The sequence below is a fragment of the Colias philodice genome, chromosome 5 (assembly GCF_061535455.1).
Source record: "Colias philodice isolate Cphi_HAF_F1 chromosome 5, ilColPhil1 Martin Lab GWU primary, whole genome shotgun sequence".
Lineage (NCBI taxonomy): Eukaryota > Metazoa > Arthropoda > Insecta > Lepidoptera > Pieridae > Colias > Colias philodice.
Window position 1 is genome coordinate 37,679 of NC_143090.1, and position 17,860 is coordinate 55,538.

Genomic DNA, 17,860 nt, shown 5'->3' on the forward strand with positions numbered 1-17,860 from the left:
GTTGTACTTTATGTGTCTCTATATCTTTTGTGTGTGCAATAAATAATTAAATAATAAATAAATATTATGTTTAGAAGGGTTTATTAGTAAAATCCATTATTAAAATTACTCGTATCGGTCATTATTATTACAAACTAGTGGTCCGCCCCGGCTTCGCCCGTGGCGATTTAGTATCCTATGTCCTTCTCCTGGCTCTAAACTACCTCCCTGCCAATTATCAGCTAAATCGGTTCAGCCGTTCTTGAGTTATAAGTGGAGTAACTAACACGACTTTCTTTTATATTTAGGGTCGATTTTTCAATGCTTGGATAAAACTTATCCGTCCAATAAAGTATTACACGATAATATTAAAATGTTACGTAAACTGTCAAATACGGGCAATTAAGAATGTGTACGGTAGAATACCTACGTTTTTAAAATGGTAGTTTTATACATTATTCGACGAATAAGTTTTATCCAAGCACTAAAAAGATATGTAATTGTAATTGAAAAAAGTTAAACAAATGTGAAGTTCTAACAAAAAGAAATAACATATTATTCTATGCCGTTGTTACTTGTTACTAAGTTACGTTTTTGAATTTTGTTGAACTGTCAAATGTTGCCTATTAAAATGGCTCTACTATAGGTTCCATATATGACAATAGCTAAAAAAAAATTTACACCTCTCACCTCGACATCCGATAACGATTTAGGAATGTTTCAGTCACTAATACATGCTAATACCTAACTTATTTCTCTATTATAAGTTAATTAAATAAAATAAAACAAGGAGGTATGGTATGTTGTTTCAACAGTTCTTATATATTAAAGATCCCATATTTCATGAGGACAAAACTAAATTCATAATTTTTTACTCCTTTCTCCATAAATGGTATGCACATATTATATAAATTTATATAAGACAAAACAATGCAGTACCTATCTATGCTAATGATTAAACCAAAGTAATATTTTCTAATTGAGTGATGAGGTCCATATGCTTGAATGAGTGTGGAGATTTAGTAAAGGAGTGTAACAGTTGCAGCTTTTCCTCATCTCTTCCATTATAGTACATCTGGAACTGATTTGCTAGACACTGAGCTTCTTTACCATTTAGCACATTCTGAGGACAGAAAGTAAATAATAAGACAATTACAACAGATGTCGTTATTATCAATGACAAGAAAAAATCTTTTAAAAAATCTTGGTTTTTATTTTCATTTTATTAATAGCTTTCAGCCCGCAGCTAACCCGCGTTTCTTAAGGATGCGTATAAAGCAAAATTACCAATCTTCGAAAACGTAAAAGTGTGAAAATTAGAGCTAACTTGGTGATTTTTTTTTGTCGAGTAAATTTTAATATTTTATGTTTTTGATTAAACAGAATCGTTGAACATATCATCTAGTTTGATATATATTTTATTTTTTAGATTTGGTCTTGAATATTACACGTATCATCTAATAGAAGATTGGTAATTTTGCTTTATACGCACCCTTAAGACGTACCCGCATGAAAATTAACATTTTGTAACATTTTGTTTTGCATTATTATTCCTAACCAAGATGTGAGTGTGAGTAAATGCATTGTAAACGTAGAAATCTAAATAACAAGACACTAGAACTGCTATTACTAATTACTACACCGAATTTGTACAACTTCCATTTTGCGTCCACGGTGGGCGCAAACTATACCTTTAGTGCATAACAATAGAACATATTGCGTCCACATTGTTTTTCATTACGTAGCAATGAATTGTTTGTTAAAATATGTAATTTAAAATAGATTGTAAATTTTTGACTAAGACTACAAGTTGATAATTAAAATTTTCATTCAAATTAGCAAATTTTTATGCTATTTTTTCATTTTAAAATGGGTATTCTAAGAATGAGACTAGTATCTTTGAGAATGAGAGTCAATAAGTCTGTGTTTAAGAAAATAATATGTATAAACAAAAAAGAAATTTAATTCATTAGAAACTAAAAAAAAGGTTAGGTAGGTAATCTTAATAGAACTTATTATTTACATATTTACATAACATAACTTTGTTTTTTGTTAATTTTTAGTTCTATTATTGATGAGAAGATAAATATAAATAAGTTTTTCCAGTTTTCTTACAGTGAATTATATTGATAATAATGTTGATGTTGATTTTAGGGTTCCGAACCTCAAAAGGAAAAACCGGAATCCTTGTAGGATCACTTTGATATCCGTCCGTCTGTACTATGTCCGTCTGCTGGTCTGTCTTTCTGTCAAGACCCTTTTTCTCAGTAACGCGTGGAGGTATAAAGCTGAAATTTATATTGAATACTCAAGTCTACGGTCCCTTGAAGCAGTGAAAAAATCAAACTTATAAGCCAAAGCAATCAAAAGATACAGCCGTTTATGCTGCAAATTTTCGCAAATTTCTACATTCGCAAGGGAATCAAAACCTACAGGGTACTTTACGTGAACACAGACACTTGAAGTTTGGTACGAAGCAACGTCTTATAGCACAAATAAGGAAAACATTGAAAAAATAATCATTTACAGTTAAAACATATGAAAAAAAACAGGTTAATACGGAACCCTCGGTGTGCGAGTCCCACTCGCATTTGGCCAGTTTTTATTAAATAACTATATTCGTAAATAAATAATTTATTAAAATCTAATTTTTATTTGCATTTATCTGATAAAATATCACCCAATACACTCTTAATTCCTTTTCTAAGCTGGTGGACGCGAACTGGTCCACGGGTGGACGCAAACTGGAATTTTTGGACGCGAACTGGGTAAAACGCCTAATTCTGCTATTTGTCTAGATAAATAAAAACAACATGATATTTCCAACACAATTGAAAGTAAATCTTAAAATAGACTATGTAATGAACACGTTACATAAATTTTGAGTTGAAATTTGTTCTGGAACATTTTTATTTTCTCCTTCAAACTTTCCAACTGCACTAAGTGGACGCGAACAGGCGCAATTACCCTACTTCGTGAACTGTAAGTTCTTTCAATATCAGTTTAGTTTTTTTTATGTGTAATATTTACACAATAATCGCCTGTGCACCCTTAGGCCTTAATGATTACACCCTGTAGGTACTAGTCTATCTATTTTTGTTTCACATACATATTAATATTTTTACATAGAAATTGTAACAAATTTTATATAATCAGTTAAGTACCTTGTTCTTATAATATACATATTTGAAATTAATATTTAAATTGAATTTCAAGAATACCTTCACAAGATCCAGTCTAAGGGGTCCTTTTGTCAGGTCCATTAACTTTTTGAGGTCCATATGCATAAATTCGAAAACAAGAAATAGTTTAGCATCTGCAAGGATAACATCCAAGAGCTGCACTACCGATGGATGCCTTAGGTCTCGAAGAACTGATATTTCGCGCAGAGCGGTAGAGGGAACCCCTTCCGGTTCACTGAAATAATATATACATTACACGTCTACAACGGTATTTTAAAAGGAATAAGTAATAAAATTATGCAGAATAATAATAATTACTATGAAAACCTGAAACTATTTCATCTAGTTTAGATAATGCTAAAACACCAATGTTTCGTCGGGCGCAATAAACCTAGGAATTTTAACAAAAAAAAAACAAAACCACAAAATCTTATAAACACATATATTCTCATTTATACCAAGAAATCCAATAAAATTCAAATTCAAATTGAATTTAAATTATTATTAATAAAAAAGGTTAGCTGTCACATTTCGCGCCAAAACATACTTTTCAAGTTTTATTTTTTTGAGTGCAATTTCCTTTCCCGATTTTCTATCCTCTGCCTTGTAAACCACTCCATATGTGCCTTCACCAATCTTTTCAACATTCATAAAATTTTCCATTTATTATTTATTTCTAAACTAGTATTACTTAAAAATATTCAGCTACAAATTTGGCAGCCATTGACAATTGACATATTAAGTTTAACCCTCTGTTTATCCACAACACAAGTGAATAGCTGTGACAGCTAAGCTGTCGTGAATAGTGAATTAGTCTCAGAGCATAGGTTTATTTTATTGCTCTGAGGTGCCACTATATTATATTGCGTACACTGCGTGTAGACAGAGATTTGAGTTTTCGCTGTCTACGATTGCGTACCTATAATTATTTAATTCCAAATTTTTTATTTGTTCTAATTTTTTAAATTGTGTTTTTTAAGCAATTTTCCTTTATCTGTGCAATAAGACCTAGATCAGTGACCGTTCAGTGACCTTTATTTAACACAGATTAAGTGATTTTAATCCATGATTTTAACAAGACTGTTCACGGGAAGTACCCTGTAGATTTCGATTCCCTTGCAAGTACTTGCGAGTTTTAGAATATATGCGGTTTTACCAACGATATAGTAGGGCAAAGATGCGTTGTGAAAGAGCAAATTGTATACCCGATACATCGGCTATCGGGATCCGATACCGATATCGGATCGGATAATGTGAAAACGCTCTAAATTGTATCCGATATCGGATCGGATAATGTGAAAACGCTCTTACCGGGGCGTGCCGGGGCATAGGATATATATTTTTTTAATGTAATTATGCTTTTCGCAATAAATCTGTTTTACAAGACATTGCTTTTTACCAAATTTCAATATTCTATGTACACGGAAAGTACCCTGTAGGATTTGATTGCCCTGTGAATGTCGAAATTTGCGAAAATTTTCAGCATAAATGGCTGTATTGTAAATTTCATTTTTTTCATAAATATTCATAACAAAAAAACAAAAGTTTCCGTCAACTGAAATTTCAGATAGTGGAGCCAATTTATAGCCAATTTATTTATTAATGGTCAACTGACAGCTGGAAGACCAACCGTCGGACAATCTGTAGCAATGTTGGAATGGTTGCCATGTCGGTTCCAATATGGTTGGCACCAACCTCAGACATGTATCAAGATAGACTAAGCGAGTGTATGTACTTCCCGTGTCCAAACTAAGTTTATGAAACTTACTTGACGCTGGCCTACATTCAGTCCGCGCTTGCAGTTCGCCAAGGAAAGACGTGAAGCTGAATAAAGTAAAATGCCGAATTGCGCCGTTATAAACTGTAGAAACTCCACAGCTGTGAGTGGCCGAATTAGCAGAGATGTTTCCTTCCACCGGTAAGTAATTTTCTAATCAGAATATGCACTATTTATTTTAAAATCAAATAAAGAATATCTGTGGAAAACGATCGTGACAAACACGGATACCAAATCATACGAAATGATTCGGAATACATTGCGGCTTTTACTTGGCACGGTAAAGATCGCGTCGTATGATAACAAGCAATCAATAGCGTCTTCTCATTTTTCTGTTCTCATTTTTCTGTCCAATTTTGTGGTTAGTGATGTTCATTTGATGCAACAGGTCTCGATTCTAATCGATTTTATAATCGAACAGAAAAATGATAATTTGAAGGAGCAATTTTTCAGAAAAAAAGGCATAGATTTTTTTTTGTCATTTAATACGACTTGACCTAGAACTTTTAAGTATTTTAATACAAAGGTACTAAAAATAAATATAATGACATGGACGCCATTAGTTAAAGTATCATCTTGGGAGTTTTTTAAGAAAACTCCTTATTGCTTAGACTATGTTTGTTTTTTCAGTTTTCCAAGTAACCCAAACATAAAAGAAAAATGGATCGATGCAACGGGACATAAAGATTGATTGATTGACAGTTTCATTACTTTCTTTCGATGGCCTCTCTAGTACGTAGTACATGGTAACTCAATGGGCATATGTAAGAAAAAGCTAAAACACATTAGTTTACTTGTTAGAATATTAAAAAGTTTATAACTTTATTTTATCATTCCTCTGTCTATGGTAATTATCATTTTTCTGTCTTGAATCGATTTAGTAATCGATTACGATTCATTTATTTAACTACCTCTTAGACATAGATCTAGTTTGATCTGATTTCTTTCGATTTACTTCGATGGGATAGGACGATACTAGAATCGCCGCGCGTGTGGCGTCCTAATCGATTTAGCGTAAAATGAAATTACCATCACTAAAAAGCGCTCGTGACGTCATAACGCGTCAAGGTCAGTACAAAAAATATGACACGCTTGGTTTTCATACAGATCGCGGTACTTGCGTTGTCTACTTAATATACATGTCTGTGGCACCAACCGAATCGGAGCGTTATTATCACAGAACAGTAAAGTAGATAGAAGTGTGATGTGGGCGTGGCCCACGTGTCAATGATAAGTTTAGCTCACCTAACTTGCTCTCAGTTGTGCGCAGAAAAATATTCGAGTCGGTTGTCAGCTGTCAAACCTTTTTTCCATATTTATTCATTAATTAGGACGTGTTGTTCGGTTTATAGAGTGCAAAAATGATAGCAGACGAAATAATATCAGCAATGAAGGCATTTCATACCGTCGGTAAGTCTTATTTTAATTTATTTTAATTATATTTTATGTTATAACTTCGCTTGTCGTAATTTGTCAAAATTGTATACAAATATCTAGTCAAAATGAACCTTAATCCATAAGAAATTAGTACTATTATAGATTGAACAGCAAACAAGACTTTCTGGAATATTATTGCAATAAACAAACGAATTTCGCTTTAGTGATGCTTGTGGTGCATATCGACAGTATCGATACTTTAGAAAAGACAAACAATAATGTTTGTTTAGTATTTATAAAAATATTAAATTTTATTTTATTTTTCCTTAGCTTTCATTTGTCTAATTTATTTATAGATTTCCCAAAGAGGCTAATTTAAAAGAGAAATGGATAAATGCAACGTGACGAGTTAACTGGATGCCGAACAGCACTAAGCGGTCTAACAAAGGCCACCGATACATCAAACCTACAGCAGTTCCAAGATTTAAAATAATGCATATTTTCTGTTTGTATTTTGTAAATATAGATTTATACTATTCTATTCCGTTTTTTATTTAATAATAATAATATAAAAAGACGTACTTAGTAGTAATAAACATACTCCAAAATGTGACGCATTATACTATACTCATATAAAAGAAAGAAAAAAAATACACAAAAAATATTTATTTGTGAATTATCGATAACAAGGCTGACATCCCTCAGAGCATAGCATCAGATAAATATCAAGTTAATGTCATTAATGTTGAGTGACACAAATTTCAACCTTATCTCTATGTGTTGCGTTTCAAATTTATATCTATCGAAAACTAACGCCCTCTGTTGTGGAGTAGCTGAATGTTTTCGAATTTGGAATTTCTGTGCAATGAGAAACAAAACAGCTAATATACCTAGGGATGTTATACTAAAATAAACCGTAACATGGTGCGTTAGGGTACATATTGAAATGCTGAATTTATAACCTAAGTCAGTTTTTACTCAAATTAAGCTGTCCAATCAAAGGCATAGTTTACTTGTAGTGTACTGTATAACTATCGGTTTAAATGTGTGGGTTTGGCGACACTGGTTTTCATACTATAGTCTGTCCACTATAATAGCATCTACAGACGCTCCGATTTGGTTGGTGCCAACCATATTGGAACCGACATGGCAACCATTCCAACATTGCTACAGATTGTCCGACGGTTGGCCTTCCAGCTGTCAGTTGACCATCATCACTACATAGTATAAAACAAAGTCGCTTTCTCTGTCCCTATGTCCCTATGTCCCTTTGTACGCTTAAATCTTTGAAACTACGCAACGGATTTTGATGCGGTTTTTTGACGTGACAACGTCTTAAATTAGGTTGCGGCTGGGAGTCACTTATGAAAAAGTGTAACGCTCGGTAACGTTACGATGAGTCACCGAACGATAGAGAGGCCCGCTGAATGCCTTGCGTCTCTCTCCCACTCAACTATGATCGTTGTCACGTAAAATCTTCGCCCGTAAAACCGACTTTACAGGCAACCATTTTTTTAATAGATAGAGTGATTCAAGAGGAAAGTTTATATGTATAATAAAATCCATTAAATAGTGGAGAAGTACTGTTATTTTTGAGGTTTCTAATGTGATGTCGTAAATAATTACATTTTTTCCGCTTACATTGCAAACGCAGGCTGAACCCTACGAGTTTTATCAAAATAATGTACTAAGTATTGTAAACATTGAAAAGGTCTACAGAAAAGTCCGCGATGGTATATATCTATCTCTTATGGATAACCCACAATAATTTTAACGGTCGGTAGGAAGTTGGTTTGGTCGCAGTTGTATCGCCGGCGCATCCGACCACGTCAAACCAATATTAATAATAATTATGTCGGACCGACCGCTCTCTTCACTTTCCGATTTGGTCGTGGTCGGATGGTTGGCACCAACCGAATCGGAGCGTCTGTAGATGCTTTAAGAATTGCTTTTTGACAGCTCGACGGGTGATACCAGAAGTGATGTTCAAAAGATTATCGATTGTGATACCATTTCAATTATAAATTAAAAATATTATCATAAATCGAATCAGGTACGTAAATAATAATTACAACGTAAACGTACTAATAAGATATGTAATAATAAGACCACATATCTATGCATTGTATGTTAAAACTAAACTAAACTAATATTTTATTATTTATTGGTTTCTATCTTACAATTTGGTTGTCTTTACGTTTAAATTATATAACATAATAGAAGAGTTATTCTGCATCGGATATATTTTACAGAGTATTTCTATCGATTATTATAATCTATCGACCCATAATTGAATAATTCTGTGTAGACATCACTAAGTGGGCGGGACCTGTCCATGAAGAACGATAATTATTTGTATGACATTTTAACATAGACAATACAATCCTTCATAGGCGTTTAGCTGTCAAAAAGCAAATAATATAATGGACAGAGTATAATTAGACATTACAGCACTTCTATATGTTTTTACTGTTCTGTGGTTATTATGCTATAAAAGGCAACATTTGACGTCTATTAATTTTATCTTCGAAGAAGAGAGGTAACTTGCCTAAAAACATCGATAAAGTGAACGATACGGACTTGGAACATAATAATTAATAATATGTCGATCGGACTTGAAACATAGTGCAATTGAAGTAATCATTGCATTCGATTCTAGATTACAGATTTCGATTTTTCAGTAACGTCTCTAGTATTTAAAAAGAAAAACAGTTAACTGACCATTGAGATATACATATGGAGACGACACCGCCTACATCACATATGTTCCGCTCAACATAAGCCGCAGGCAACTCAGTCGCTTTAGTGCGAAGCGGTCGCGTTCATGTTTTGTTTGTTTTAAAGCAAAAAACCAAGAAACTCATCGAGTGTGTTGCGATATTGCACTTATAATTCAAGTAATGCGGCAAAGTGCAAAGAAATAACTTTTCATCGGTAATTAATTAGATAATCATTGTTAAAACTTGGTTCGAGCAAAATTTTTGGCGGGCGCCATTTTGCGTCATTTGTCATAGACTAAAAATTTAAGAAACGGCATTGGGTATGAAAGATGTTTATATATAGCATAGTTACTGTATTGTTTATTACAGGAGTTTCCAATACGGCTATTCGTCAAGTCCAAGCTGTCCAAGTCAATTTTATAATGTGTGTATCTGTTAATACTTATTATTTCATTTTATAAAAAATTATAAGCAGTTTTGATCTACATTAATATCATTATATCGATATTTTCACATGGCATACTGGTAATGAATATACAAATATAGGCATGTGTAAATAATAATATGTATTACCTGTATAAAAGTAATATGTATAATTGTATATTATACATGTAAGTATGTACCTACATAATATTAAGTGGACTGTCCACTTATGTAATGTGACTAATGATATTGAGGACAAAATAAAAAATAAGCAGTATCAAGATCGTTCAGTCCATTTTTCCTAGGGTTGCACACTCAAAATTTTGATTTGCCTATTTGCCATCAGATTCTGGTTTACCTATAATATTAGATGACGTAAATTTTTATAGTGGAAAAAAATAATTTTACACTTTTAAATATTGTACTGTGGATATTATTTGAAAAAAAGTTAAATCATGAAAGATGAAAATAAATTACCTATGTATCAATTTTATTTTTGTTACATTGATTGGTTTTGATTGAAAAGTTTTTAAATGATAAGTTTATTATGTAATAATTTTAAAGTGAAACTTTTATTACATCGTCTCAAACTTTTTGGTCTGTGTAGCGCATGTCGCGTGTATCGCGGCTGCCGAGTAGGTATATCTACTCGGCAGCCGACCGTCACGCGACATGCGCTACACAAAGCAGTGTTCGGAACCGTTCGAACAGTTTCACTTTTACCGTGGTTTCATAAAATCACACAACATTTTTTATTTATTAGATTAATTATTTTTTTTGTTACATTGATTGTTCTTAAATTGATAAGTAATAAGCAAAATATTTACAAAGTTTCGCCTCTATATCGGTGAGTCGATGACATCGCTTAATCTGACTCACAAGCCGCCCCGCTTGCAGCACCACAGATCTAGTATCTGTGTGCAGCACAGATTTTGTTCGTGGTGTCTCCCGTGTCTCCTGACTCCTCTATACGTAGTAATAATAGCTCAATGTAACTGACACATTATTTTAGCGACGTCAGTTTTTTAAATCAGAAATTGTATACTAAACAACGTCTCTCCTTACATAATACATACGGTGGCCTGGAAGAGATCGCTACCTAGCGATAATTATTTTCCTATTAGTTGTACTTTATGTGTCTCTATATCTTTTGTGTGTGCAATAAATAATTAAATAATAAATAAATATTATGTTTAGAAGGGTTTATTAGTAAAATCCATTATTAAAATTACTCGTATCGGTCATTATTATTACAAACTAGTGGTCCGCCCCGGCTTCGCCCGTGGCGATTTAGTATCCTATGTCCTTCTCCTGGCTCTAAACTACCTCCCTGCCAATTATCAGCTAAATCGGTTCAGCCGTTCTTGAGTTATAAGTGGAGTAACTAACACGACTTTCTTTTATATTTAGGGTCGATTTTTCAATGCTTGGATAAAACTTATCCGTCCAATAAAGTATTACACGATAATATTAAAATGTTACGTAAACTGTCAAATACGGGCAATTAAGAATGTGTACGGTAGAATACCTACGTTTTTAAAATGGTAGTTTTATACATTATTCGACGAATAAGTTTTATCCAAGCACTAAAAAGATATGTAATTGTAATTGAAAAAAGTTAAACAAATGTGAAGTTCTAACAAAAAGAAATAACATATTATTCTATGCCGTTGTTACTTGTTACTAAGTTACGTTTTTGAATTTTGTTGAACTGTCAAATGTTGCCTATTAAAATGGCTCTACTATAGGTTCCATATGACAATAGCTAAAAAAAAATTTACACCTCTCACCTCGACATCCGATAACGATTTAGGAATGTTTCAGTCACTAATACATGCTAATACCTAACTTATTTCTCTATTATAAGTTAATTAAATAAAATAAAACAAGGAGGTATGGTATGTTGTTTCAACAGTTCTTATATATTAAAGATCCCATATTTCATGAGGACAAAACTAAATTCATAATTTTTTACTCCTTTCTCCATAAATGGTATGCACATATTATATAAATTTATATAAGACAAAACAATGCAGTACCTATCTATGCTAATGATTAAACCAAAGTAATATTTTCTAATTGAGTGATGAGGTCCATATGCTTGAATGAGTGTGGAGATTTAGTAAAGGAGTGTAACAGTTGCAGCTTTTCCTCATCTCTTCCATTATAGTACATCTGGAACTGATTTGCTAGACACTGAGCTTCTTTACCATTTAGCACATTCTGAGGACAGAAAGTAAATAATAAGACAATTACAACAGATGTCGTTATTATCAATGACAAGAAAAAATCTTTTAAAAAATCTTGGTTTTTATTTTCATTTTATTAATAGCTTTCAGCCCGCAGCTAACCCGCGTTTCTTAAGGATGCGTATAAAGCAAAATTACCAATCTTCGAAAACGTAAAAGTGTGAAAATTAGAGCTAACTTGGTGATTTTTTTTTGTCGAGTAAATTTTAATATTTTATGTTTTTGATTAAACAGAATCGTTGAACATATCATCTAGTTTGATATATATTTTATTTTTTAGATTTGGTCTTGAATATTACACGTATCATCTAATAGAAGATTGGTAATTTTGCTTTATACGCACCCTTAAGACGTACCCGCATGAAAATTAACATTTTGTAACATTTTGTTTTGCATTATTATTCCTAACCAAGATGTGAGTGTGAGTAAATGCATTGTAAACGTAGAAATCTAAATAACAAGACACTAGAACTGCTATAATGTCATAATTAGTATAGAAACCACGGTCGCCAAAACACACACATTTAAACCGATAGTTAAACAGTATACACAAGTAAACTATGCCTTTTATTGGATAGCTTCATTTCAGTGAAAACTAACTTAAAAAATTAATTCAGCATTTTAATATGTACCCAAACACACGATTTTGTTTATTTTAGATAACATCCCTAGGTACACAAGATGTTTAGTTTCAGAAAAATACAAATACGAAAAAATTCGGCTTTTCTACAAGAGGGCGTTAATTTTCAATAGATGTATCTTTGAACCAAAACACATAGAAATAAGGTTGAAATTTGTGTTAAACGTGATAATAATAACGGTCGACTGTGTCATTCATTGTTATTTTATTTCTATGGTGACATTCATATTACTTGTAATTTTTAAATTTCTATAAAAAAATATTAACCGATGAAATGTTATTACTATATTAGTATAATTAGAATTTGTGGAAGAATTTCTGCAATGGGAAAAGCTAAAACACACCATGTTTACTCACACGTCTCTAGAGCAATGAACACACTGGTGGCTTGAGAGTCACCTGAGTGGTGACACGGTCACATGTGCTTGTGACTTCTACTGTCTTGTTATTTAGATTTCTATGGTTGTAAATGAAACATTTAGGTACAAAACTTTTATATGAAACATTATTCCTCCATAACATGGGTAAGATTTAATGTGAAATAGCAATATTCTTTGACATGCAGCAAAATGAGTATGGGTCAGCTGGTAGAATGAAAATGTATATAATATATTTTACCTTATCATATTCGCCCCGCATCAAAACAATACCCTTATCTTCCAGCTCTATGTAGTGAAACATAGTCAGGCATTCTGGAGCATTCTCTTTATGTACCTGTAAGTTGAAGATAAAATATTAAACTACAATTATATTTTAGACTAGCTGTGGTTTCTCCCGCATTTCTGAAGTTAGCCAGAACAAACATACAAACAAAAATTATAAAAATTACTATCTTGGTATATGTACAGTGTATATATCCCATATGCATTAAGTAATAATTGGTTTTATATATAATTATTATATTTTATATCAAAATTTAAAACAGACACACCAATTTTATGATTGGTATAGAATATATAGATTAATACTATGATCAAGATATCACAAAACTAACCTGAAATGCTAAGAGGGGAGTGAAATGAACTGCGTGTCCATAGCTCTGACACATGATAAATTCGTAACCTTGTTCTCTTGGCAAGGGAAAGAGGAAAGTTGGGTTTTCAGTCATTCTCTCTTTGATTTCCCGATACAATGGTGAAGGAATTGTAGCAGATATAACTTCTTTATTTTTATGATACTCTTCCCAAATTAGTTTAATTTCAGAGGCATCTTTATCTTGAACAAGATTGATTTTGAAAATTTCATCCAGCTTTTTATCTTCTACTGCCAATTTATCATTAACATCTTTTTTGGGATTTAAAACTGATGAATACTGTCTGAAAAGTAAAATTGATCAATTTGAGTTGACATCACATAATATTATAGTGATTTGTACAATAATAATGCATGTTCTTATGCATTATTATTGTATGCTTAGCTTCATAATTAATGAATATATTATTATATTGAATATGTACCTAGTGTCCACTGAAGCAAATTTCTTTTTTTTCTCTTGCTCTCGACTTTTTTCTTGCTCTTCAAGTCTCTTCAAAAACTCTTCAGGAGAAGTTTTCTGCAAAGATGCAATGCGCTCAGCATACTTTTCAAAGTAAGGGTTATTTTGTAAATTTTCCATAGCCTTTTCACACTTGCTAGCCGTCGTCATTATATTTTTTGTACTCGCGATTTTATAAATATAATTTGGCAACCGCTTCAGACAGATTGCCATTACAGCGCTTGAAGGTTTTTTGAAAAAGTTACTATTTAAGAATGTTAGGCAAATTACACCAAATCAAAAATTATTATATAAACATTATAAATGATCGTCATTCATCATCCGCTGAGAAGTGAGAGCAGAGCACGGTTTTTCTCCCTCGAGTCTCGACCCTCGTGACAATTGACAAGTTGTCATCTGAGTACTGACTAGTGACGTTTGACAATGACATAAGTCTCAACCGGCTCGCCAAACTGGCCCCCGCAAAAAAAAAATTAGTTTAAAATTTTTAAGCTATTCATCATCATCATCATCATTACCAGCCTTTGTTCGTCCACTGCTGGATGAAGGCCTCTTAACCTTTTGCATAGCTTCTATCGCGGGCCTTGAGGGCGGCGACCGAATGTAAAAATTCCCAAAAATTCCGTAACGAAAAAACCTAACGCCACCCCACTCCAACCGGCACAGTGGTCAGCGATACTATGCAATTTAGCTTTACCGCAGCAGTTCTCGAGTGCCACACGTATTTTATTATGCCATATCGTTAGTTCATGGTTCTTAATTGTTTGCTATAAATAATTGTTTGATCCATGGACGTATAAAAAAAGACGGACGGTATATCGCCTAAACATTGAGTTCCGTTCCAGCCTTTTAAGACGTCCACTGCAGGACATAGGCCTCCCCCAAAGATTTCCATAACGACCGATCACCAGCGGCCTGACTCCAGCGGCTCCCCGCCACTTTGATCGTCGTCTGTCCACCTCGTTGAAGGCCGTCCCACACTGCGACGTCCTGTACGTGGTTAAACATTGAGTGAAGCCTAGTAATGGCGGCGAAATATCCATGTGTGTGTGCCATGTTGCCATGGCAACAGCTGTCCTGATGACAATGGCGGCTGTATTTTTTTCTATAAATTTTGCCGTAATAATTTTGTCATTAAAACATAAAAGAAATAACTTGCTTCCCTGTGGAATGTAATCCCTTGTGTTTTGTTATTTAAAATTATACTGTTGCGACACCATTTAACCACGCAAGACGGCATTTTAAATATTTTTTGTGAAACAGTGACGCAGTTAATCATTCGGTAGTTCACGACGTAATGGCGGCCGACTAGCTTACTTTGGTGAGAGTGTGTGCGTGTTTATTGTCTTTACACGATCGCTAGCTTACTATGGTGGCTTCACGTTGTTTGTTCGTAATACGGCGTCCCTCTTTTTTTATACGTCCATGGTTTGATCGTTTTATTATTACAAAAAAAAAGGTCGTGTTCCATCGTTACAATATTGTATTCACTGAAAAGTGTTTCATATTGGTTGAGATGGTTGCTTATCACCTCAATAGATGGCTTGCGGTGTGTCCCTTAGACGGTTACCTATCTTAAAGTATAAACAGACGTTCGAATTTGGTACGGACCGCACCGTGACCTTGGTGCGCTCTGGACTATACTCGATCATGTGTACAGTGGTCCGCCGGACATAATTATTATTATTGACGGTACGGTCGGTTCGATGGTTTTTTCTTCCGAACATGGTGCGGACCGTACCAAATTTGCGCGTGTGGATGGGCGATCGCACCGGACAGCGTTTTAGTCATAGACTATATACTTATTACAGCTTTAGTCACAGTTCTACCGCCAAACCAAACGGACGTCGGTCGATCGTTATCAATGGCGATGGCGTCGGATGACGTGGCTATTACTGAAAAAAGATTAATAATATAAATTTTAGAACTCTACAAAGATTTATGATATGACTGCATATGTCTGAATGAATCCCTGTCTTTTAAATATAATTTTGCCCATTCTTTTCTCTTCGTTTTCTTCTTTTCAATTGTTGTAACTTGTACTTGTACTTGTACCAAAAGAAGCCTTGAACTGAGGTCTACATGTGAAAAAAATACAACATTCTAACCACGAATTTATTACGAGAAATAGATTTTCAAAGAATTCGGTTTGACTTATAATGAGATTACTATGATCAATGCTCGAAATATTCACAAAAAAGGAGATTAATTTGTATTAATTTGATATTATTGAATTGTCTTATAAATCTAAGATATTTTTTTTGTTCAGTTAATTTATTACATATAAGGATTAAGTACCTACCTATTGACAACGGACCACTTTGGTCACGACACCTGGTGTTCAAAAAAAGAACTAGTTTTAGTGTGCACTTAAGTACACAAGTATATTACCGAATCTATTAAAAACAATTTTTTTTTTAAATTAATAAAAATTCTTTAAAATTTCGTACTAAAAATAAAAGTAGAGTTTATTGTGCGGTGAACGGTTGTGGTAGTAAATCTCATACGAATTTAGAAGTTAGTTTTCATGCTATACCTGAACCTGGTAGCAGTTTTGTTTAAGTTGAAAATTTTTTCGGAAAAAAAGAAAAAGTAGATCGATGTAAAGCCTGGCAGCGTGCTTTAAAATTGAAAAATATAAATCCGCATATGAGAGTGTGTTCATTACATTTTCAAAGGAATGATTTTATTGTACCAAGTAAGATGACAATGTTTAACCTCAAATATAAATGTAATTTATATAAATCTAAAACTAATTGAAAAATTTGTTTTTCAGGTGTTATTACTAAGAAGATGACTTAAAAAAAAACATGTGTTCCATCGTGTAATCTACCAAGCTCTGCTAGAGAATCAACTAAAGCTAAAAAAAAATGAAAAATGTTGTGTGGTTTTATGAAACCACGGTAAAAGTGAAACTTATCGTACGGTTCCGAACAATTCTTTATACCTACTCGGCAGCCGACCGTCACGCGACATGCGCTACACAGACCAAAAAGTTTGAGACGATGTAATAAAAGTTTCACTTTAAAATATAGAGGCACGACATCAGCGTCTAGTAAATCGGAGTTTAAAGAAGGATAGGTACTGTGAAAAAACATAATGATATTAATGAGGATTCATTAATCCATTCATGATCCAACAAATTGAAAAAAATCATTTATAGAAAACATAAATAATTAAAATTGATGACACTAATTCAATGTAAACTTATGGTTAATTCTTTTGTTGCACACAATACGTAGCCATGTTTTTTAAGCCCCGCCCACTGGTCCGTTGTCAATAATAATATATTGAAATATCGACTATAAAAGTATAAACAGACGTTCGAACTGGTGCGACCGGACCACCGTACTCGTGCGGTGCGATCGACTCGCCACACGACCGCACCGCACCTAAGGTTGCCAGTATTTCATTTAAGGGTTAACAGCATCAAAAATACGAGTTTTAGTTATTTTTTACGGGAGATAATTAAAACAGCAATGTTAAATAGAGAAAATTTATTTTTGGCATTTATATTTGCTGTTGGAAGAAACAGCTTTTAATAGCTCTTCATTTTCTAAAGCGAATGTATAAAAATCTTTGCACGATAATTTAAAATTACATTTAATTAATTTGCAGCTTCGCCTTTACAGTTTCAATATTCAATCGGTTTCGGCTATCCGTCTAGGCATTGCCGCACAAAGAAAATATTTTTTGTTTAAAAATTACGATTAAATTTACGATTTTTAAAAAAACATTTAAAATATTGGAATTTTCGCGGCCGACTGAGCTAAATAAATTCGTATAAAAAAATAGATACACTAGATAATTTATTATGTTGCTAATATGTATATGAAGTGATTAAAGGCGCAAATTATCCCTTTTTGAAATTTTCGATATTGTCGATAGAGGCGAAAGTATTGTAATTTTTACTGATTTTCGTTTTTATTTTTTTATATTATATGCAGGCGATAGTAGAAGCTCTGTTTAGTACCAAAAGAAACCTTGAACTGAGTTCTACATGTGACAAAAATACCAC

At 33.2% G+C, this 17,860-nt stretch overlaps 1 protein-coding gene across 2 annotated transcripts; it reads right to left on the minus strand.

The window, feature by feature from the left end:
• Positions 1-3,187: 3,187 nt before the first annotated feature.
• LOC149488167 (ATP synthase mitochondrial F1 complex assembly factor 1) lies at positions 3,188-14,238 on the minus strand. 2 transcript variants are annotated; one of them, XM_089695330.1, is made up of 5 exons: positions 13,805-14,238; positions 13,342-13,663; positions 12,966-13,061; positions 11,498-11,681; positions 3,188-3,396 (listed from the first exon to the last, which is right to left on the minus strand). In XM_089695330.1, exons 1-4 carry the CDS (start codon positions 14,053-14,055, stop codon positions 11,514-11,516), a joined length of 837 nt encoding a protein of 278 aa, XP_089551456.1. In that variant the 5' UTR covers positions 14,056-14,238; the 3' UTR covers positions 3,188-3,396; positions 11,498-11,513. The 2 variants fall into 2 exon arrangements, with proteins under 2 accessions (XP_089551456.1, XP_089551455.1); XM_089695329.1 differs by lacking the exon at positions 3,188-3,396 and having other exon boundaries at positions 10,646-11,681; positions 13,805-14,237.
• Between the last annotated feature and the right edge of the window lie 3,622 nt (positions 14,239-17,860).